This window comes from Acanthochromis polyacanthus, chromosome 6 (assembly GCF_021347895.1).
Source record: "Acanthochromis polyacanthus isolate Apoly-LR-REF ecotype Palm Island chromosome 6, KAUST_Apoly_ChrSc, whole genome shotgun sequence".
Lineage (NCBI taxonomy): Eukaryota > Metazoa > Chordata > Actinopteri > Pomacentridae > Acanthochromis > Acanthochromis polyacanthus.
Window position 1 is genome coordinate 30,424,528 of NC_067118.1, and position 23,762 is coordinate 30,448,289.

Below are 23,762 nucleotides of genomic sequence, written 5' to 3' on the forward strand. Positions count from 1 at the left end.
CTAAACGCGGGAGGACGCAGCAGCAGGGCCATGCTGCAAAGGGCCGGCATACGTGTGTGTGTGTGTGTGTCTTAACTTAATGAGACTCATCACTCACCTCTCAAGAGCAACACAGTGATAAATGGCAGGTTAACAACCTCCAGTATATCAAATTCATATTTCAAAAATGTTTTTGGAAGAAATTAATTACATCGATTCAGCTTCAGGCGAGCAAAGCAGCCGGCGGGCGAGCGAGCTTTTCAGGGAATCTGCTGACGTGTCTGCCTGCGCCCAGATATGAAACACACAAACACACCAGCACTAAAACACAGATGCCAAGCAGGCCTGAGGCAGTTTGCTGTTTTATTACATTCTGACCTTTCGGGATCGATGTGAATCTAATGAACAGCTTGTTAGTGAATTAGGGCTTCGACGAAGGGGAAGAGAAAAAGGTAAAAGCCTGAAATAACTGTTTGAGGAAGATAATCCACAGTGGGCCACAGGAAAAGGATCCATCTGTGTGGATGTAGCTCTCATCTCCTCATTAGGCACAGGGTGTAAGGACTGTCCTGTGATGAGAGCTGTGGCTGGACAAGGCGTGCTAGAGGGGAGGGCGTTACAGTGAAGTGGCCAGATAATCTCACAAGTTCAAATCCCTGGGCGATGTCCTAAAACAAAGGGAGGATCTCGATGAAGCATCTTGACATCAGGAGGGGGAAAGTCTCAACTGTTGTCAAAAAATGCGAGTCATTTCGACCATTAGAGCAGCAAGCCAGAGTCCAGAGCTATCCTCTTTCACAAAGTCATTACGGAAGCAGAGTGTGATAAATGGCTGACGGGCTGTGCAGACTATAATAGGAGAAAATAGAGGAGATAGCGGAGAGTCACCCTGCTGTTGTCAGGGTGACCTTCAGTGTGAAGCACCTCGATGACACCCAGAAGCTGCTGAAGCGTCAAATGTGTCTAAATATCAGAGATACGGCGCCAGTAAGGCAGCAGAGAGTGCCATTAAATCCTAGATAATACCAACCTGAACCTACAAATGTCACAAATACATTATTGTTTAGCAAGGTTGTCAAAGATAATATATATTCCTTCTGTTGTAAGAAAGAGGAACAAAACAAAATACACTTTCCAACCTTTATCCTTAAGGTGTCCCTGTTTTGTAAAAGCAACTTGGGAGGTGGGCTGTTTGAGTGGATTTTAGCTGTCTTTATGGTTTCTGTCTCTTCGTGCATTGTCAGAATGACTTGCTAATGAGACCAGGCCTCTGTTGGTCAACGCTATTGTGGGGTTTCATGTTAATCTTGTCACTGAGGAGAGTTCTTCAGAAACTTGTGATGATTGGACAAAATATTTGGAATTTTTTTGCAGAATATTTATCTTAGTGGTCTAACCAAATTCTAGAGAACAAGGGCACAGCTTCCTGTCTTCTTTGCAGCTCTGCCACGAACCAGGAATAACATGACAGCGCCATCTAGTGGTGCAAAAGCAGCTACACACTCAACGTAGCAACAATATGCATGGATCACACTCTGTGACACTAAAGAAATCCTTTCAAAATAAAACAAAGGACAGAATTCCACACAGGGAAAACTGTCTCCACTGCTGAGAGAAAGCACACAAGCATATCTGTGTCGGATGCATCTGCAGTCACAGCAAATCATAATACCAAGCTATGAAAGCAGCATCTCTCCTCCCAACTCGCAGTGATTACAATACAGAAAGGCTGCACACAGTACAATACTTTCACACTCACTTCCAGTAGAGCTTTATACTGCACTAAATGAGAGCCCTGTTCAGACAGCCGTGCCATTCAAAAAGGATCTACTCAGTGACAGGCTAAGACTGGTGGTGTGGAGGAGAGATGGGGAGACGAGAGCAAAGGAAAAGTTTAGAGTTTCTTGCAGACCGACAGGCCCCGAGGCTGACTGTGTGTAGTCCACCAGCGTAAAGTGTTAAAAAATGTGAAAAATGTTAAGCGTGTAAGAGTTGGCCTTTGGAAGCAGAACCTCTAACAAGATTTACTTGGCAACAAAAATATACGGGACTGAAGGAAGGAAGAGGAAAGAGGGTGAGACAATGGTTAATCACAACAGAAGGGCAGAGCAGAGAGGGGGGGGCACCCAGGGGAGAGAGCATGGAGAATTGAACACAGGCTGCCTTTGTTGGCTGCAATCAGCCAGACTAGGAAGACATTTACAACATGGTTTATGGCTGCATCAGGTGAGCGAGTGTGAATGGAGGAGTGTGTGTGTGTGTGTGTGTGTGTGTGTGTGTGTGTGTGTGTGTGTGTGTGTGTGTGTGTGTGTGTGTGTGTGTGTGTGTGTGTGTGTGTGTGTGTGTGTGTTGATTAGGAGGAGGCTGGGGGCTGGGGAGGGTTTCACCTCGCAGAGAGATCAAGGATGAAAAGTCCTGGAGGAGCTGCCGAGGTTGCAAATCATGTTACATTTACATTACTGCTGACCATTCTCTAAAACACGCCGTCTCCGTTTCTTACATTGATTTCCAACCTTCCCGGCAGCAACTGTGTCATTTCACTCTAGTTTAAAATTAAACTCGTGGACATTTGATATGGGTGATCAATATCATTGTCAAAGTTGCACGATCAGTGTGCGGAAATGATGCTGCTGTTTGCTGGTGATGGGTTCAAAGATGCTCCAGCATTTACAGGAAGAGGTAGTAAAAGAAGTGGAAACCATGTAATGTAAAAAGGACTAAACTCACATGACTGTTTAGTTTTTAGTTAACACTTCACTTCTCAGCAGCTCAGTGGAGCGTCCATAAAAGCAACAACACAGAGAGTTTTTGTACAAAGTCCTCCTCATAAACAGAATGCCCTGTAAAACAATAGAAACCATGGCAAACCTAATAAATTTCTTTGGAGGACTTTTATACCACAGAGAAATCTATGGAAACCGACTTCTGCCTAGAGGATTATAAATTATGAATCTAAGAACAAAGAGCCTGCCCAATGCTGGACTGCTGGGGCTTAGATCAATAATAAGAAAAAAATAAGAGGCATAAACAAACTTTGTGAGAATCCCTTAAAGGATAAGGCTGGTGATATTCAATATTTTGTTACCTTCAGTAAATCATGTGCCAAAAGCAGTCAAAGTCAACTGATCGCTGCTGACAATGTAAATCTTTAATAACTGACCATGTAAGTTCAGGCAAGAAACCGCAGATTTTTTGCATCATCTGAACAGGAGGCTACTTTCAGCAGGTAATTGGTTCACTAGAGAATATCTATGGCCTAACATGTCACACAGCAAAATAGTGCGGTTCATTGATGTTTCTGGACAATGGCGGAATCAGCCTAATCACTGGATGCATTCATTTGAGCCTCGTTTGTTCATGAAAAATTGGTTAATTATTTCCGAGCTTTCCTTTCGAAGAAGTGTGACCAAGATGCACTGCCTTCTGAGCGGACATTTTTGGAAATACAAACTACAGATTAGTGACAAATTAAAGAAAAAAACAACATGAAGTGTCTTAGCAAGGTGTTGGGCCGCCAGCAGAGCTTCAATGCGCATCGGCATTGATTATTTACATCTGTGGAGGATCATTCTCCCAAAAGATACATCCTCATTTTGTGTTTTGATGACAGGGGTAGAAAGTGTTGTGTCAGATGGTGGCTCAAACTCTCACATAGGTCCTCAAATGGGTTGAGATCTGGTGACTGTGAAGTATATGGTTCACAATATTTGCATAATAATCAAATCATTCATTGACCCCTCGTGCCCTATTGATGGAGGCCTGGAAGAGACCATTGCCCTCAGGATAGAAATGTCAGTCACTGTATTGATTTGAAAGGATCCTTCCTTTTAAAAGGGGCAGGTGGACCAAAACCAGGCCAACAAAATGTCTCCACAGCATAACAGAGCCACTGGATCCGCCCACTGTGGGGGTCAAGCATTGAGGCCTGAACACGACACATGCACTCGCTCCCTTGTCAAGAATATTGTGAAGGATGAATTCTCTGGCCACATCACGTTTTTCCACAACTCTGAGTTTTTGCACCACTCAGCTGTCAAATGTGCATCCGTCTTTGTTACGAGGGGTTAATGCACTGAAACCCTACTATGGCATCTCTCTCTGTGTAATTGTTTAGAGATACCCGGCATTGACATTCTCAGTTATCTAAGCATTAATGTGCACTGTGGATCACAATTTCAGATCAAATTTACTGATGTCTCTTCTATAGATCTGAATGTAGATGTCACTTATATCACTATTCCTACTGACACATTAGCCAGTTGTTGTGACTAAAGCTCCTGCCATCTGTGCCCAAACACTGCATCTCTTTTCAAAGGGATTTTGATCTTTTGATCTTGCCATCTTAATACAAAATTAGAACTGACAGAGCATGCTCAGCATTTTCATACATGCCACAGTTAAACATGCCATGTTAATTGCATGAAAGCCTCTGCATTTGTCATGTTTGTCATTCAGATTTTTCCATTAATTTGTCACTCAGCTTAATGTAAGGTTGTATTGGAAAGACTATTTCTAATTTATGTCAAAACGTGTAGTTCGCATACCTCAGTTTCTTGTTACTTATCAGCCATGCCAGTGTATTAGCCTGAGAATACACTGTTCCAACAGCAGTGGAATGTTTTTTAGAATGTACATGCCACAGAAAGTTTCCAACAGACTCTTGCACATGGTCTTCTTTGCTTATTAGCGAGTGCTAGACCTTCATCAGATGAATTGTTTCATAAAAAAAAAGACAATCCTCCTAATTAGGGAGTGGCTGTGACTCAGCCACCAATGAACATACTCCACATACCGTAGTGAGGCCTGACACACAAAACATTCCACAGAAATTAAGGATCACAAATATATCGACAAAAATATTAACATACAAGGGTAACAGGGGTGAATTGTGACTGTTTAAAATCTGCCAGGGCCCAAAACTGCTTTCTCAGGAATGACCTTGACTGACAGGTTGCGTGTGTAGAATAACCCGCAAATGCAATAAAGAAATTCCCCAAAAAACAACCTATGTAGATAATGTTATATACAGCAAAGAGGAAAGGTGAAGATAAATTATGAATCAGCAAAATAATAAATTACCACCAGAACAACTCCAGTACAATATATAATGCAGTCAGCATCTAAGCCTCCAGGATCCATACAGGATTAATGTATGTATATAATAATAGAATGCTGATGCTAACCATTTAACCTAGAGGTGACCTCCACCCGGCTCTTTCTGTCTCCCCCTCCCTCCTCTCTGCATCCCCCTGCCTCACCCCAGTATGTACAGGAAGCCCTGATTCCAGAGAGCCTGCTCTTCTGATGATCAGAGAGTAAAAACACAATGCCTTCAGTGTGCTTAGAAAGGAGCTCAACTCATAAAATACACACACACACACACACACACACACACACACACACACACACACACACACACACACACACACACACACACACACACACACACACACACACACACACACACACACACACACACACACACACACACACACACACACACACACACACACACACACACACACACACACACACACACACACACACGGGAAGAGAAATAGAATGGAACATGCTTTTACTATTAGGGCTCTTTTTTTTTCTTTCCATATGACTTTCCCAGGAAAATCCCCCTCATCAGGGTAGGTCCGATCCAGACAGACAGCAGACGGCAGAAGAAGCACAGATACAGACAGACACAGAGGGCTGTGACCTTCTAGTGGTGTGACTGAGAGGCAAACTTTCAGGGTGTGAAGGACTACTGGAATGGGATCAGATCCCAGGGCAAAAATTGCTGATTTCAGATTACTTTTTTTTTTTTTTTTTCCATTTTTAGAGCGACCGCGGAGAGTCACTCAATTATCCTCAATATGCGCCCCCAATCTCAGAAGCTTAAAAGTTCTCCAGACGAGCATCTGGCTTACATACGATTTGATACATGCAGACAACCAGGATGAGATTAATTCAGTCTCAGGGGGTAATGCTCAACATCTAACATGTCAGACCTTTATTGGGTGACACCGAGTATTTCTGTTAATTTCTAGAAGGCCTCAACAGTTGGTACCATTTAGGAAAACTAGGTCACTTCCGCCTTCTGTGTATGTGTGCGCGAATGTGTGAGTGTGTGTGTGTGCGTGTGTGTGTGTGTGTGTGTGTCAGCCAGACCCTAAGCCAAGAGACCTCCAGTATAAACACATTGTGCAGGAAGGACTGCTACTCTGAACAGAAACATCCTAATACCAAACAGCATTGGACTCAACACGAGTGCTATCCTCCAGCTCACTCTTTAATTACTTGGTTTAAGAAAAAAAAAAAAAATCACTCAAGCAGCAGTGTGACCTTCTGATGTGATGCTGGTTCATTAGCCTACTCTCTTAGATACAAATGGGGTAGACAAGAGAACAGAAACACCTGCAAACAGCCTCCAGAATGATAATAAAGTTGAATTTATACATCTCAAACTAAAAAGATCATTAAAGCTGTAATGAAGGCAGGTTTTTCCCGTGTTAGACTACATCAGCTTGAGCTTGGTGTGCATAATAAACTGGCAACTGTATAATTTTATGACACTAAACTATTATTGTCGGCTCAGGTCTCTTTATGACAGAAGCCAAAGTAGACTTCTGTTGACAGATAAGGCAGGAGTGTAAAATAAGTAGAATCATTACTATTAATCACTATTCTCTTTGCTTTTTAACTTTATTTTGGTTCCCAACTTAGTTGCCAGGACTTAACATTAATCTCAGGAGCTCCAAGATGATAAAATGAGAATTAATGCACCTTTTATGGCTTTTTAATTTTACTTTCTCCTCTCCAAGCTACGAAAATCTTTCAAATAAAACAATCCAGGAGTGAAAAAAAATTCATCTATGGTTGAACAATAAGGTCATACCACATGACGAGGTGTCACAAGAAGATATTCCCTCATATCTAGGTCAGGAACCACTATGGGCTGTTTCCAGCTAAATGGAACAGTAGGTATGGTTAAAAGTTCTGACAGTAGACTTTTTCAGTGACTTAACAGACCATAAAACAATCTGTGGAATTGCATTTTGATGGGACAATGATTCTGCAACACAATTTAAACACACCTTCCAAAGCAACGCGCCTGCAAATGATGCAAGAACCTGTTAAACAGGAGTGTCAATATAACTCCACCATCTGTTCACTGTGGACAGTACATCAAAACTAACCAGCTCCTAATCCCACCCAGATGAGTTTAAATGCCTCGGTTTGTGTGTGTAAAGTCATTATCCTCAACTAAACGTGGGTTTTGTGCGCCAGCTTGGCCACACTAGACTAATGTCACAAACCTAATAAAACACAGTCTTATCGAGTGCTGAAGTAGATGTGAAGTCATTTAACACAAACATGACAACAGACATTTACAGTCCATTAAAGCTCTGGCAAATACGCTTAAGGCTGAGTTTATAGGTGTGTAGAGCGAGTACACAGTGAGCAGGCCTGGGTAGACAGCTGGATTATTTAAAATAGAAGTGCATCTGTTCTTGAGATATGCGACAGAGCGACACCTTCTGTGTAGCACATTGCAGAAAAACAACTTTGAAAAAACTGCCTGTCAGAAAAACTTTCAATCACTTCTGAGGCCTCTTTTCTCCCGACACGCAAACGCAAACTTCAGTGTCATCTTCGCGGCAGCAGGAGCCACACATGACCACCATTAGGAAAATCAATGTGACACTCAGGCAGGCCGGGAAAGAGCCTGAAGCCTCCGAATGGAACTGAGTCATGCTGTCTCACACACAGAAGTAGAAGAGACGTGGAGCAGCAGACATGTAGGGGATCTCTCAGGGATCAGTTCTTACGGGAAACCGACCAAGTTGGTCTGTCGGGTCAGTATTAATCAACCCGGTGTTTGCCTCGGTGTAAACACAACGCTAAGTCATAGTAGCTGACTGGCGCCGCTCCATGCAGTTCTCACATCTTTCAGCGGTAAAGTATCAGGAGCTAATATTAGCTGCTGATTTTAGCTCTATGCAGATATCAGCATGTTGGAGGACAACAAATGGCAGAACGGAAATGCCAAAGATGTTGATGGGGCAGTTTGTGAGTCTGTCAAAGCAGCTGTAATTGATATTTCTAATACGGATCCGACGACTACTACAAAAAGGATATCACATCATGTCATTGAACTTTGCCACTTTTCTCAGTTTTTATTGCTTAGAATCACTCTCAACAGCAAGTGCAATAAAAAGCACAGAATTATTTTCACAGAAACTCCTTTATCTAGGCTCAAACAGAAACATAGAGATAAGACTCGGTGATTTCAGGGCAGTCATGTGATGAGGCACTCTCTTGTAAAAGCCATTTAAACTTTATCCCTGCGCTACTTCGCAGCATCTCCACTTCTGGCATGAGTTGCCAGATATGGTTAGTGAGCATAGGTTTTGATTTTGTGTGCATTTAAAGCCTTTCATATGCAGTCTATGGTGTCTTTGTTCTCCATTATGACACCCCATAGTGTCTGCAAGATAAGACCGTTGCCGTATGCATGTCTGTATTTAAAATAACCGTTAGGCTACATACAACCAAAAGCCAGCCAGCACATGTAAAATTAGAGGGAATGTACATCAAGAGGAACACTTCTTCCGTTAAATTTATTTGATATCTAGAAAGGGAACTCCCTTCCTGGAGGCTTGAAGCAGTTAGTTTCTATAAAACTGTGTAAAATCCAAATGCTTTGACTTTAGGGCTTCTACTATGCATCAGATGAGGCTAATTTCTTCAGATATCCTGCGACCAATGCCAACCATGGACTTGATCTTCATCACCTCACAGCTAAACTAAACAGTCTCAACCCAATCTTGCAAATACTTGTGGCGGTTTCCACTTTTTTTTTCAGCTGGGCAGATATTATTCTCACCATCCTTCCCTCTAACTCCTGTGCTGTGTGTTTATGTAGCGTCGGGTGTGTGTGTGTGTGTGTGTGTGTGTGTGTGTGTGTGTGGGTGTTTACATTGGCTCAGTTAAACACAGACAGGCCCAATAGCTTTTTGTTAATAATAAATAACCTAAACAGCCACGCAGGACATCCACGCTGGAGTATCTCGCTGCCACACATGGACCACCATTGTCCTCCTTTTGTGGCCGACACACTCGCCCACTTTTGAGGGCCGGCGTAAACAGAGTGTAAGACAGAGGGCTGAAGTTTGTCAGGAAAGTTTTATGGAGTTGGAAACAACTCTGAGGATTGAGGTGGACCTCAAACTGAGAAGCATGCTATCTATCCCACCGCAGTTTATTTGTGATGTGGTTTGTTTTAATAGATTCTCCAATGATTTGATGCAAGCAGCCTCACAACCCTTTTGACCCTCCCATCGTAAACACAAAAATAAGCATTAGAGAGCGCAACGGGCTGCCTGGAGTTCCCATGTGGAAGGAATAGAGCTGAGGGAAAAAGACATTTTAAAAAAAAAAAGAAGGAATATTTCATGTGATGGCAGTTGCAGTGGAGCTGTGCTGGAGTGAGAGAGAGAGAGAGAGGGAGAGGGGGGTTTGAGGCAGGCAGAGAGGGAGATGAGGGGGCAGAGATTGATCTGGGACAGTGTGGGAGAGAAAGAGGCAACTGCATTGAAAAAGAGCGAGGCCTTGGGAATGAATGTGTGTGAGTGGGAGAGAAACGATACACTGCTGGACTGCCGGAAAAAGAAAAGTCCGCCAGGAGGACGGCAGATCGATCCCTCCCCTGAGTCCCACAACAAAAACACGCTCTCTTTCTCTCTGCATAGCTCACCTCTGCTGCAGCCCGATATCGTCCCATCAGCACTTCATCTCTATCAGTCTCCCCCCCTCCTCTCATACCCTCCCCTCCTCCTTCTTCTTCTTTGTCTGCATGCTACCACTTCATTCTGAGGCCTCTCCTGAAAGATCTCGAGATTCAGCTGAATATTCAAGTGGAAGTTTCACACTGCTAAACTCATTGTGGTGGCTTTGATATGGAATATTAAGGCCCAAACGCCCCAGACCTGTCATCTGCGAAGGCCGTGGAGAACAGAACACGCAACACATGAACAATGATGTGGACACGGCGAATAAAGGAGGCATTTGGAAAGACATAAAGAAAGAAAAACAAAAGGAGCAACACCCCCCCCCCCCCCCTCCCTTTGTGATTGTGGTGGAAGAGTAACGCAAGCAAGAGCTTCTATGTATCTCACCATCAAAAATAGTGCTGGCCCACAATGAAGACAGGAAACCACAGTGACACACACACACAACACGTCCTCCGATCACCCAACAACAGATGGACAAACTGGCAGAAACTTTCAACACATCTCATAAGATCTGCATCACACACTTTCCTACAGTCCAATCACATTCCTCACAGGGACACTGTGCCTCCAATAACCACACATATTACAGTAAGGAGGGCAATGAATGACTCCTATTCTAATCATCATTATTAGAAACTAGTGTGGTAACTGTTCCATTTCCACTCATGTATGCACTTAATACACATATGCTGTGTTTGTGGGGTTGGTGTGTGGGGTTTCTGAGGCAGATATGGGGGCAACACTGAGTTCAGAGCTGCTTCCATCAGCCTTTGGCAACCTTTTCCACCCCGTCACACTCAAGCCTCCAACTCCACACCATTAACGTGACTTTAAAATTTCATTTTAAGCGAGCTAAACAACTCTGTGGAGCTGATGCGGCCCTGCAGCTGCCCCGCTGACAGCTGGCAAAAGCATTTTGGAATTCAAATCCTGTGCGCAATACTAGCCGTGGCCATTTGGAAACAACTTGAGGAAAACCGCAGAGAGGAGAAAGAGTTGTGTTTGTGAAGGAGATCAAGTCACTTACCCGTAGCTGAAACTCCCTGCATTTTGCACAAAGTTGCTCTCCGGGTTTTTCCTCGGCTCAATCCGGGCTTTTTTCTCGGAGAAACTGGCAGCAACAGCAGCAGCGGCGGCGGCGGCGGCTCCAGCGGACGGTGGACTAAACTCGGAGGAGCGCCTGCACTTCAGAGCCTCCCTCCTCCTTCCTCTGCTTTTTCCTGTTCGCCGACAAAAACACGCACACAGACCCACTACGGACACTTCATGGCTTCCTAACGGACGCGAGAGATGTGATCCGGGTCAGTTTTGGTTGCAGAATAGGAGCGCTATATTCCTCCATGAAGCGCGTTCCTCCTCCTCCTCCTCCTCCCTCTCCGGAGACTGAACTCTCTCCTCTGTGCCGCTGGAAAAAAAAAAAAGAAAAGAAAGGAAAAAAGAAAGAAAATGCGCGTTCCCGTCTCTTCGAAGCGCGAGCACGACAACCTCATTCATTGAAAGCATTAGAAAATAAATTAATTCTGTACCTTAACGAACCGCTTTGAAACAGCCTGTTCAGTTTTCTGCATCTCGTCATTTCATGTTTCCATTTTTATTCCCTGCCATTATTTGGCTCTGGGGCATGACATGGGCTGTCACGTGAAGTCATGAAAAGGATGAGGGCCTATTTCAATGGAAGGCTCTGCTCTGAAATCTCCGCATCTGCCCATCAGTGTGGAGGGAAAAAAGGAAAAAAGATCCTGAAACACAAATACTAAGTGGCACTGCATTTCCATGCCACTGCTCAGGCTTTCTCCTGATCTTTTAATTGATCATCCTTAGTTTTTCAGAATGTTCAGTGGGTGCACTCAGCTGCCTCTGGGAATCATTATAGAGAGTAATGAGGAAGAAGGAGAAACAAATCCTGAATCTGCAAATTGATAGAGATGTGAAATGATCGAGTTCATCCAGAGGTTAAAGTCTGGTATTTTTTTTTTAGGATTTTACTCCTTGGAGAGGGAGATTATCAGCTGCAATGGAGGAAAGTAACTAAGTATATTTACTCAACAGGCACATATGCAGCTTACTTGAGTATTTTTTGTTACAATAAGTACGCAATTTTACTTCATTTTACATTAAAAAACATGATGAACTGATAAAATACAAAGTGTTCAAACCTGTTCAAACCAATGATTTCCAGTGTGTTTGTGTTTGTAGCCTTTTAAATAAGCAGGTTCTTGTGTAGGCTCCTTATATCCTTGATATCCTCTAACCTTCAGATGATTTCATTTAAATGACTTCTTGAGGCCAAAAGTGGTAAATTTATCCATTATTTCCCCCCCAAAAAAGGCCAGAGATTGCAAAAAAAAATCTCAGAAAAGTACATCTGTGAAGCAAAAATTCCAAGCACATTTAAAGAGTCCCAGACCACTATGTGCTGAAAAAACTAAACTGTAAATAAAATAAAACTAGTGCCACCTTAAAAGGCTTTAACAGTAAAAGAGTGCTCATGCTCTGATGCATCACTGACAATTTAATCATGTAAAATATATTAATATATATCACTCACAGGGGGCACATTAAGTACATTTTGCTGCTACTCTTTTTGAAGTTGTATGTTTGTTTTCTCTTAATGTTTCTACTCTTTTAAGCTATTCTTCAGGAGCGTGTGGCTGCTGACCCTGCCGTCTCCTCTCTGTGTCTGTGTCTATGAGTGCAGCACCCCCATCTTTTTCCAACTCTTGTCTATTCAGCCACGCACCATTAACCTCTTTTGTGGCTGCTGCTGTTGCCGCACACTTGTCGTCGGCCCCAGATCCACGCAGACAACAGCAGGGACTCTGATGATAACGCCTCCCTGTCTGGCTTCTTGCCAGGCGCAGGGCCACTTCATTGACCTGTACGCCTCTCTAATAAGCTGCCGTGTATATTTCACCTCCTCCCACATTTATACCAGCGCCCTGACCGCACTCTTGTCACATATTTCACTAAACATGGCTTCCTCTTTGCAGACACAAGCACGTACACGGATAGAAACACATTCTTCTTTTGCTTTAATGTTCTACTTTTGTGCTTTAGAGAATAATTTTGTCAGTGCAGAGTCTGAGAAGCCAAGTGTTTTGTGGATGACTGAACTGGAGTTTTAAATAGACCAGTGGCCCGGTGGCCCTGAGTGCATGGAGCTGCCTGTCAGTCTGTCTGGGGGCATGCTGGTCCACAGAAAGCAGAACACCAAACAACCCCCTGGGAGACATCCTCTTCCCTGGGGCTCCTCCACTTACAACCACAGAGCAGCATTCAGAAACTGGGAGGAAAGAAGAAGAGCGAGGAGAGCAGAATTAGAAGGGGAAAGGTGAGAGACAGAAAAGGAGAATATATGAAAAAAGCCAATTAGAACTAACAAAGATAGAGGACTGGAGTGGCGGATGAGCAGCCGAGCTGAAAGATGGGTGTGAAAGTCGAGGCAGATAAGTGTGAGATGAGCCACCTCAAGCTTTTTGCACTTATCTGAATCTCTCACAGTGAAAAAGCCCCAATCAGCTGCCTAATCACACTCTAGACCGGGGTGCCAGTCTCTATTTATTCACCCTTTTTCAGGTGCAAATTAAAGTCTCGTGTAGATTGAATCAACACTTAATCTGTTATTTGCTGCCATTTTGAGACCACACCAACAGCTGTGTGGAGATACTACAGACGAGATCTGTGAGTCACAGCAGGGAGGACACTCACACCCAGTGTCCACTGTCAGGACTAAGGAATGTTTTAATGCATCATCAAGCTGAGCTCACGCTCCACAGGTCGTAAAATTTGCTAACATCCTCAATGGCATTAATTCTGCTCCGGCAGAGCTCATCAGAAATGTGTGTGTGTGTTTAAAGCCACTTCATGTGAGGCATGCGTGTTACTGATGATTGGTGTTGCAAGTTTGGACCAGCTGATCGCTGCTCTCTTCAGGCTCCTCATAGATTCATCACATGACAGGGCTGGCTGACACACAGAAAGAAGATTCTTTGTAAGAGCACACAAACACTCAGTCTCTCCTTTAAGGCCAACAACAGAGCTTAAAGTAACTTTTAGGGACTGGAGCTGTGGAATGGCAACCCCAAGTGGTGGAATTCAATAGTGCATCCACTGAGATATGAAACAGCTGCTGCATGAATCCCCCTCCGCCCTGAGTTTAATCACAGCACCTGCATATTAATAGAGCAGGACTGATGCCATGGAATGAAGCCTACTGACCCATATTTCCTTTGCCAGTTGAGGGAGGATATTTGAGAAGACTGGCACCAACAAAGGCTCCACTGTTGCTACAGTGATGTCATTAGTTGTCAGTGAATTAACCTCTTCCCTCATTAACAAACTGACATTTCAGTTCAGCCAGAGGAGCTCGGTTTAATTTAATCAGCTAGTCACCGGGTTAAGCTGATCTCAGGTTTAATTCCTGTGCAGACTGCCAGTTCTAAATGTTTAAGTTGTAATCTTTAATGAATTTCACTTCACTTGTCACACGTGTCATCTGTGACTTTGAATGACGTTTTCCATTTCATTCACTGAACTTATCACTGAGTAAGTGTATTATGCAGTTATTTTCTGTAGCTACAACCAAATTAAGGAAAACTTTATGAAGGTGAAACACAAAATAAGGAGATTCCCAAAATGCTAAATTGTTGGTGCAACTATTCATATTTTTACTGAACTATGACCAGGTTGTTAGATTATATTCCACATGTTTGTTCGGGGACTAAGTTCTCTAGTAAAGAAATGTCTGGGAAAGGATTTAAAATATAAAATATACAGTACAAAAATGGCTTCCTCTGCATGCAGCTTTTTTGAATTCGACAGGGATTGTCCGCCTTTCCAAACTATATCCTGAATTTAAGCGCCCATGCAAACACTGATGCATGAAATACATTCAAAAACAACATTAAAAGCTTTTGATAAAACAGTATTAAAGACAATCCGTTTTTTAAAGGGCAATAATAAAGCATTAGATAAGACATACAATATTATACAAGTGCCTGTCTGTACAGGTGGGTTTTTAAAATCTTTTTGAACTGAGGTACTGATTGAGTTTTTCTGACAGTAAGGGGAAGTTTGATGCAGGGTGTTGGGGTGAAATGAGTCAAAGCATGGCTCCGTTTTGATTCAACGGCAGCTGATTCTCTGATCATAGGCAGCTATAGGTGCAGAAGAAAGGCCTAATAGTTTTGAAATATAGAGCAGTGTCAGACCATGTATTTGAAAGTACTCAAGAGATTCTGAAATTGGATTCTGTAACAAATGGAGAGCCAGTGTAGGAAATGGAGTAGCTTAAATAAGGGGAAACTATTAAAGAAACAAATGGAAAATATGGTTTTTAAAAAAAACAAAAATCCACACAGAAAGAGGGTTACCCACTCATGTGAGACTGCTGGTACTGTATATAACTAATAGCCTACTAATAAACAATAAATAGCCAGCTCTAGAAAGAGACATGAAAAGATTTGCTAGATATTATGGGTAAAGGAGTGAAATATTCAGATTTTGCTGTTCCAAGAGGTGTAAATGCAGATTTTAACAAACCTACAGAGAAAATACAAGTGAGGCAGTCTAATTATGGACAATTCCAGTATGAATAAAGAAAGCTAGAATATCAGCTAAGATGTTTAATGATGTCTTGTTTAACAGAAGTTTAAAAGACATTTGGAAGGTGATGAGAGATGTTGACAGAATATTTTATCTCATCTGATAAGTCAGTGGAGGTACATTAGATAAAAACCAGGTTAAGAAACCAGAGATTTCGATAAAATACCAGAATCTGTACTTTATCAGGATATTATGATAATTTTCCAATCTGTGGTTGAAGGATTAATTCCATCCACTATTTAAAAGTTGATTTATCTGAGCTCATGCGCACAAATACATATGACTTTTCAGCAACGAGAAAAGTCATCTACAGCAAATGTGTGCTTCTTTTGAATTCAAATGCAGTGTGCTTTTGAAAATAGCCCCAAAGCATTTCTCTTCCATCGTGAATCACTGCCGTATTAATTGGGGAGAGAGCCGGCCTCCAGAGCCCGGACAGGAAATGCTGGGTGTACCAAAGGTCAAAAAGAAACTGGGTCTGATCTGCGCGTGGGCGTATCTCCAGAAGGAAGGGAGAGGGGAGGAGAGGGAGAAAAAAACGAAGGGAAACTGAGAGAGGCAGAGGAGGGTAGAGGGAGGAGCGAGGTTTAAGCTAGACAGCAGAGAAAAGACAGAGAGAGGAAGGTTTGGGAGGGGGGTTGGAGGTGTTTTTTGTGCATTGTGTGAAATATGATCATGTCCTGGAGCCGCTTAGACAGCTGGGAAGTTCCCCTTCCACTGACTTCCAGCTGGGAACGCTCTGATGAGACATGGGGGCTGCAGACCATCCACTTCCCTGCTTAACCCTTCATCTGCTGCTGTGTGTGGAGCTATAAATAACAACACTGAAAGCGCTTGGAACTGAAGTCACATTTATTGATTTTAGCCAGTATGACTACCCTTACACAGACATACCACCTCTCAGCTAGAAAACAAACAAAACACTTTCAGAGGATTAGTTCAGCAGTAATACATCAGACTTAATTTTTTTTCCCTAGTTTTTTTTTTCTTTTTAACACCCTGACAAAAGTTTACATGTTTGTTTTCAACTCTGTGTAAAGGTCCCATGACTGAGAAACATGCATATGACATTTAGCTGTAATCAATATGCCACTAATCATAATGCACATTATTGATAAGAATACAGTACTGCATGACAATTCAAATAAATACCAACATACAGGTGAAGTCGTTATTTCATATAAAGATATCAAACTCTCATTATGGATCAATACTGAAACACAATATGACAATATAAAGTTTGCACAGCTAATTTTTATTATCACAATGCTATCGCTTCCAGCAAACAGAAAACTTTGTTGTTTTTGTTCAAATGTAAAACAGTATTTGAATTGCACTTTTATGTTTTAGCTTCTTATCCATATTGGTAACTTTAACGCCTCAACAAACAAGCATTGGCTGTCATGGCACTACTCAAGCTTGTTGATGCAAATTTTGTTTTCTGTTTCCTGAAAACATAATGCTCAAAGATGATGTAAAAAAAAAAGATTCAATAATAAAAAAAACAACAACAAACGAAACTCAAATTGGACGAAAAGAAAGAGAAAATGCACTCTCTGCACATTTTTTCAACAATACTATTGATATCACATTACCTTCACCAAACAAAGCTAGAGATACGTAGATGTTTCCAATAGTACACTGATCTACCCCAACACATTACAGATGCTTGGAGCATTTTGTTCAATAACAGGAGGCCAAAGGGATTTCTTTTGGTTCCCAAAGTTTGATAAAAAAAACAACCTTTTCTTAATACCCCTGAATTTATTGAATGGATCACTGACTTGCAGAATTCAATACAATTTCAATTTTATTGAGCTAATTTCAAAACTATTACCTCACTCATGCAGAAAGGGGTTAAATTCCCTTTGCGCTTATTGCTGCTCACAGTCATTTTGAACCCAAAGTCCTCACCTATAAAAAAAACGAAACACAAAACACTAGTCTAAGATTCTCCCTTGAAACAATGAAAGGCACTACTGGTCAGAAACGAAGAACTAAACAAACCAAAAACAAAACCCCGGCGCTCACGGTGGAGCGCCATGGCCCGAACTACACCTTTCTCAGTGACGGCTCGTCTTCTTTCTTGTCGTCTTGATTCTTTTCAACCTAAACGGTGTACCAAGATATGGCACGATAAACGAAGAGAGAATGAAACAATTCCAATTTGGAATTTAATGGTCGCACTTGTAGAGAATTCTGAAAATCAGTGATCCCGTTTCAGTGGAACGCCCTCGGTAAGAAGCTAGGAAAAGCATATCACGTCTCTCAAATTTTTCCCAAAACACAACTTACCTATTTGAGTCAGAGCGTTGTCAAGTTTCATTGTGTCATTTTGAACTATTCCTAGGAATAATAAATACATGAAAAAACCCCAGAATTTGATCACCCTGGATTTTTTTTTTTTGTATAGAACATGGCAGTAGAACAAACATAACAGAAAACCAACAGCATAACATACGATGTAACAAAACATTTGAAGAATGATTATTTGATGGATAAAATCTTGAGGACAGAGTCATAATAGTACGTTTGTGGTTTGTGGAGCCTTTACTTGAGTACATAGTATCTCGTATTTGAATTCAGACAGTTCAGGAGGACGTTTTATCCTACAGTCTTATAACCTATACTGGATAACTCACAAACCATAGTACTACCATGCTTTCCTAGAGGTTAATAATAATAGCATGTTATATCCTATATAATGAAAGTGCACAGATTAAGAAAACAATAAACTAAAAAAATAAAATAAAAGATGAAACCCAACACAAAAGAGCCTGTTGATTTACATTGAGAAACAACCACACATCCCCTGGCTTCTCATTGGAGGGTTAGATTAGCCAGTCGCAATCTGTTTCAGAACGTCAAGTTCATTGGATTTGTGAGAAATTGGCTTCCGGCAGCTGCACGCAGAAATGAGGCCAAGTGTCATCGGAATATGCATCACATTTTAGTGTTCAACAGCCAAAGCAAGGGCCGTTGATTTGACTGAAAAATCAGTGTTTTCATTTAGCAATTTCCACTTAGCTGCTCAGCTAAGCTTGGTTGTTTTGTTTTGGTCTTCAAGTCCGAATAAATTACAGCGCTAACTCTTTTCGGCGAACCCAATCGGCTGCGAGAATGGACCTTGTGTCGGTGCTTCGTCGTCCGCGCGGAATTACTGTAATTACTGCAAAATGGAGAAACAAACAAATGATCAGCATCGTTAGCATAGTTGGTCATCTGAGAGCGGCTGTTTGCAAGGTCAGCGGCTGAGTCCACACAGACAGAGCACGGTTAGTCAAAGCATCGGACGGCGATGTTAGGGGCGCTCGAAGCCAAACAGTGTTACGTCAGGAGCCGTTGTGTCACATCAGCGCTGTCGATAGGTTTTTGAGGAGCTGATGTGGAAGCGCATTCACCACAAGTTATCCTGCGGGTGCAGTTAGGAAGCCAATGACTCACAAGTACCACGACCTTTCATTCACAGGACAGAGATGAAGCCACATCCCAACACCCAGGTCAAAGGAAATGGGTCTTTCTCATATGCCATGCAAGGTAATGGGGGGGAAAAAAGTGGTATGTTTTCGACATGCAGGCTTTTCGCAAATCAGAAACAAGATGCATCGTGAGAAGGAAAACTCAAAGGTGACATGGGAGGAGCCCGCAGGCAGAGGTAGGAGGAGCTTTTTAGGTGGCATATTGTAATAACACCGCATAAATCAGACATTGATTTCAAACTAGTTGGAGCGAAGTGGGAATTCATCTATCTAGAAAGGGGGGATTCTAATCACAATCACATCCTGGGATCTACCTACAGCTCAGTGAATCCACAAAGCCTAGAGAAGGGAAAAGGGTTCGGGGGCTCAGCTAATTTGAATCAATGTCTTCTGGTTGATTGAGCAACCAGCCTTCAGTTTTTTTTTTTTAATCCTCCAAATATCACCAAGATTTTCTCCCCTTTAGGAAAATCCTGGACTCATTTCTCCACAACATCAGCTCTCGGCCACACATCTGGCTTTCTTCACCAGCATGTCTAGCTTTTCTTATCTCCTCTCTCAGGAGCTGCTTTACAACATGAGTAGTTCTCCCTGCTCTACTCCCCAAACCTTTTCTCCGTCAGCGCAAACTGATAGAAACAGAATATATATCGCACCTGTAAGTTAAGTGAATTTGAAACAGAAGAGTGACTGACCTCTGAGGAGGCTGCTTTTTTTTTCTTTTCCCCCTAATGTGTACAATAGCCTTGTCTCCATGCTGTGTGCTGTGGCTTACGGATGCTCGCACAAGCAGGGTTGACCGCTGACATTGTTCCTTTTCATTTGTACTTAAGAGGAACGAATACTGTAGTTAGATCCTGCAAGATTATAACCTGAATATGGTCGCATTAAGAATATAGAGTTTAATATATAGCTAGGTAGTAGTAAAAAATGCAAAATTTTTATAAACCTTGCAGGATTTCCTCACATCAACCCTGCTTTTAGCATCATAAAGCTAATGTGTCTGTGATCCACAAGCAGTACATGGATTTTATAAACACAAGCCCCACTTATATTTTTACTATTTGCGTAATGCTAGCTTGCAGGGGGTTAAAGCTATCATCAATACTAAAACAGTACGTTCTTTTGTCCTCACACACCAAACAAAGGAAAAGAAGTGACAGGCCCTCCATTTGCAGTGGTTACAAACAGAGTACACGCATGAGGGCCCTTCACTTCAACACTGAGATATACACACAGGCAAAAATTCGGAAACGCAACGTATGTGAGGACGTTACCTGACAAAAATATTCAGAGGGCAATTTTCCCCACAATTCCTCATTCTAGTTAAAGGGTGAGTGGTGATGCTGGGGGAGCAAGCTGCTGACAATCTAGGAGAGAGAAGGTCGTCATAGCGACCGAGCAACAAGACACAGATTAGAGACATAAGGAAAAGGGATTTCAGCCACATAACCACACAGAAATTATTTCAGAGCTCTCAGCAATCTCCCAGAAATAGCGCGGGGAGACAGAGGATGGGGAGAGAAAAGGAAAAGAACAGCGTTAGCGTCAAGCAGAGACACGAGGACAGGGCTTTACATCAACAGATAGATAAACATATCAAGTGTTTGGGTCGACAGGCACTTTTGCCGAGTAGTCGGTGTGTTTTGTTTGCAGATTTACCATCCAGATGCGAGTACGCTTTTGATTTGTGCTCTTCTAGGATTTTAAAAAATCATCTTTGATCAAAACTATATTGTATCTCTGTTCACAGTAATCATTATATCCATTTTAACAGAAGCAGGAACCTGAGGCACCTATGCTGAAGTGCACTTAATTTAGATGTGGAGATCGATTTGTCAAACTTTCCTTCTTTCTTGCAATATGGCTCTGAAAAAATCCATCGCAACATAATGGGTCACATGGAGTAGATAGCCCTCCTGTGTTTCACCAGACACCAATTAATGTCTCTTTTCACAATGTAGAGCCCTGTAGTACATGAGTTTGTCTTATACCACACACCTGACAACAGAAAAACAGTTAAAAAAGCGTTTTCAGCTGCAAAGCCATGCGATTCTACTGACTCTATTGTATTGGTGTGCTAGCATCACAGCTTGAAAATGATCCTGAAATAAACACCTGTGGTCACAGGTGCTCCTTTTCTGCCCAAACAATTCCATCATAAAACCATCAACCCACTTATGAGTTTTGAATTTCTGTGTAGAATCATATTACGCTCCCCGAGACAAAAAGCAGGGGGAGCTTGCATATTTTAGTTTCGTTTTCTTGTTGTAAACATTAAAGAGTGACTTGATTAGAAAGTGGGCTTCTGGGCAAAGGTCAGTCCTGGGGGACCAGGACGGAGAGGCAAGGGAGAGAAGGGGGCTTTTATTAAAGGAGCACCAATGCCGACAGACAAGCCAAAGGACAGAGGATGTCATATTTAGTCGTGAGACCATCAGACTGACATCATCTTTACAAGTCTCCACCCCTACAATGTGTTAATGTCACCAGGCAAGCCACTCAGGGGGCCAATAAAGAAGCACAGAAGCTGCCACCTTTAACATCATACGTACAGCACCATGACAGCGGAAAGAATAGACACTCCATAATATCCACATAACCCCCAATATAACCAGGGCCCAATAATCCCACATGCCATATATGTCTACTACAGTCCAAACGTCTAGTGCACACTGTACATACATCTGCATTCCCCTAAGCGTTTACACTAGCATACACGAGCAGCTGGTTAGTCACACAGCAGTCCCTAGAGGAGCGCAGGCTGGCCAAGGAGCTAAGCGAGCGAGTGGGGCTCTTTAACACTAAGGCAGGGAGGGTTTGGCCCGTGAGCCCCCTCCCCTCTGTACACAGCAGTCCCATGCGGACGTCTCAGCCGCCTCAGTCGCAGTAGATCTTGTACTTCTCGCTGCAGAAGACCACTGGGCCTCCCAGAATGCCATTGGGCATGGCATTGTTGTGCTCCGGTCGGCCGGAGCCAGAGCAGGTGAGACTCTGACTTACATGGGGGTTGTTGGTGGCGCTGCTGGCTGCCTTGCTGCGTGTCTTGGCCCGGCCGGCGTTGCCTCCACGGCGGGTCTGCTCGTGATCGAACTCCAGGTCTTCCAGGCGCTGCGTCAGGGCCAGCTTCTGCTGGATGGCCATCCGCAGCAGAGAGTTGAGGGTCTTCTTCTCATCCTCTGCTGCAGCCAGCTGCCTCTGCATCTCATCCAGCTGGGTGACATATTCGTCACAACTAAAGGAGACACAGAAAGAGAGAAATGTAAAAGCTGTCACAAAGTAGTCCACATCCATCTGGAATTAAAGAATATCATGATGAGATTTTTCAGTATCACACCACAAGGAGGCACTGCTCTAACAGAGTTTGCCTCAGTGGAACTATTATTTGAGTTTTTATTACATTTGCAATAAACTGATAAACTACAACCATGACATACATTTCTGAGCCAAATGTTTCAGCTCCTGGCACCAGCACCGACTACAATAAGTGAAAATGAAGTGCATCATTATGACTTTTTGCCTGATTATTCAGTGTTTTTGTCACCAGCAGGTGGCGCCATTGAGCCACACAGTGCAGGTTGGAGACTAGCAGAGCTCCTGCAACATTAACTTACGACTTCATCAGTCATTTCCGTCCTCTAGACAAAATTCCACCAACTAAGTACATTTCCAGCCCCTTGCACAGACATTTTGCAAGATAAAGTGACAAACTCTGACCTAAACTGAATCTAAATCTTTGCTTTTTGGATTCACATGGCTGCTGCTACAGGACACGACAATCATTCATGAGACCTGAGCGTAACTTACTGCTTCTTTGAATAATATGAGTGTATGCGCAGCAGCCGTTAAGAATAGATCATGGAAACAAAGGATGAACGCATTAACCTAAGGGTCATTGAGGAGATCCTCCCTGCGTCACCTGAGGAACAGGCTGAGGAGGGGAGCAAAGAGAAGATGGAATGTGGATCGTTGCTCAGAGCTGTAGCTGTTGACACTTGATCTCTAGTTTTCCAGTGGCAGTGAGACACTATGACTTCCATGCATCTCTTCCATCTCCCATCTGTGTGCCGAATAGCACAAGAAATTAGTCCGTGTCCCCCCTGCTACTTATCACTGGCTGCTGCACTGCGGCATTATCACCTGTCTCCTGCTGTTCTTGCATTTGTGCATCTCTGACACTGGACAGGTACAATAAGTGGGCCACTCAAGATGAATTCACGGTGGGGGGTTCATATCATCACTTTCCATCTGCTGTTGTCATGCTTATGTTTCATTTTCATGCTTTTTTCCCCCTTTGCCAGCCCCTTTCCCCTCCTCATTTTCATTACGTAGGTCAATCATTCATTTCATTCTTTCTATCACATCCTCTCCTGGGTCTTATCTCCCTCTCAGGATCCTCAACTTTCTCGCCGCCGTCTGCATCTGTCTGCTTGCATCAGTCCCTTTCTTTCTCTTCATCTTGTTCGTTCCTGCTTTCAGTGTTGCTGACAAAGCAACGTGAGAGGCATTCTTCAGTAATGACTGACACACCTCCACAAAGGGAGAGGCTGGTTAGTGTGCATCGCCTCATTCTTCAACTCTACAGCACCAAAAATGTTCAGATATAATACAACTGGGAGTTAGCTTCGCCCTATTCCCTTTTATTAATGTGGTACTTAAGCATTTACTTTAAGTGGGAACGCCCCAATCTGTGGTAATAGTTCACACAAACTCTTTCCGCCTTTGAAAACCCACAGTAATTAGTTATCTCATGCCGTTTGTCTGTTATTAAAACTGTCACTTTCCCAGCAGGACCGTAAGACCTGTTCTTGTTTGGTTAGTGGCTAGTGACTGCTTGAACTGTTGCATTATTAAAAACAACAATAACAAAAAAACATTACTCAACTGAGTCATCAAAACTTGTTTTCTGTCA

At 42.8% G+C, this 23,762-nt stretch overlaps 2 protein-coding genes across 7 annotated transcripts in view; both read right to left on the bottom strand.

The window, feature by feature from the left end:
• fgd (faciogenital dysplasia) overlaps positions 1–11,157 on the bottom strand; it is a 74,949-nt gene extending 63,792 nt beyond the window's left edge. Inside the window, exon 1 of one of the 2 annotated variants that reach the window (XM_022205035.2) lies at positions 10,795–11,157. In XM_022205035.2, the coding sequence (XP_022060727.2) occupies positions 10,795–10,816 (22 nt within the window). In that variant the 5' untranslated portion in view covers positions 10,817–11,157. The remainder of the gene's footprint in view (positions 1–10,794) is intronic. The other variant, XM_022205034.2, reaches the window with a different exon arrangement.
• A 5,048-nt stretch (positions 11,158–16,205) lies between these two features.
• Positions 16,206–23,762, bottom strand: part of LOC110958476 (protein bicaudal D homolog 2-like) — a 45,495-nt gene continuing 37,938 nt past the window's right edge. Inside the window, exons 10-12 of one of the 5 annotated variants that reach the window (XM_022205038.2) lie at positions 21,854–22,085; positions 20,128–20,220; positions 16,206–18,540 (exon numbers count right to left, since the gene is read on the bottom strand). In XM_022205038.2, the coding sequence (XP_022060730.2) occupies positions 20,173–20,220; positions 21,854–22,085 (280 nt within the window). In that variant the 3' untranslated portion in view covers positions 16,206–18,540; positions 20,128–20,172. Of the gene's footprint in view, positions 22,086–23,762 lie in introns of all 5 variants that reach the window. The other 4 variants (XR_007942389.1, XM_022205039.2, XM_022205037.2 and 1 more) reach the window with 4 other exon arrangements.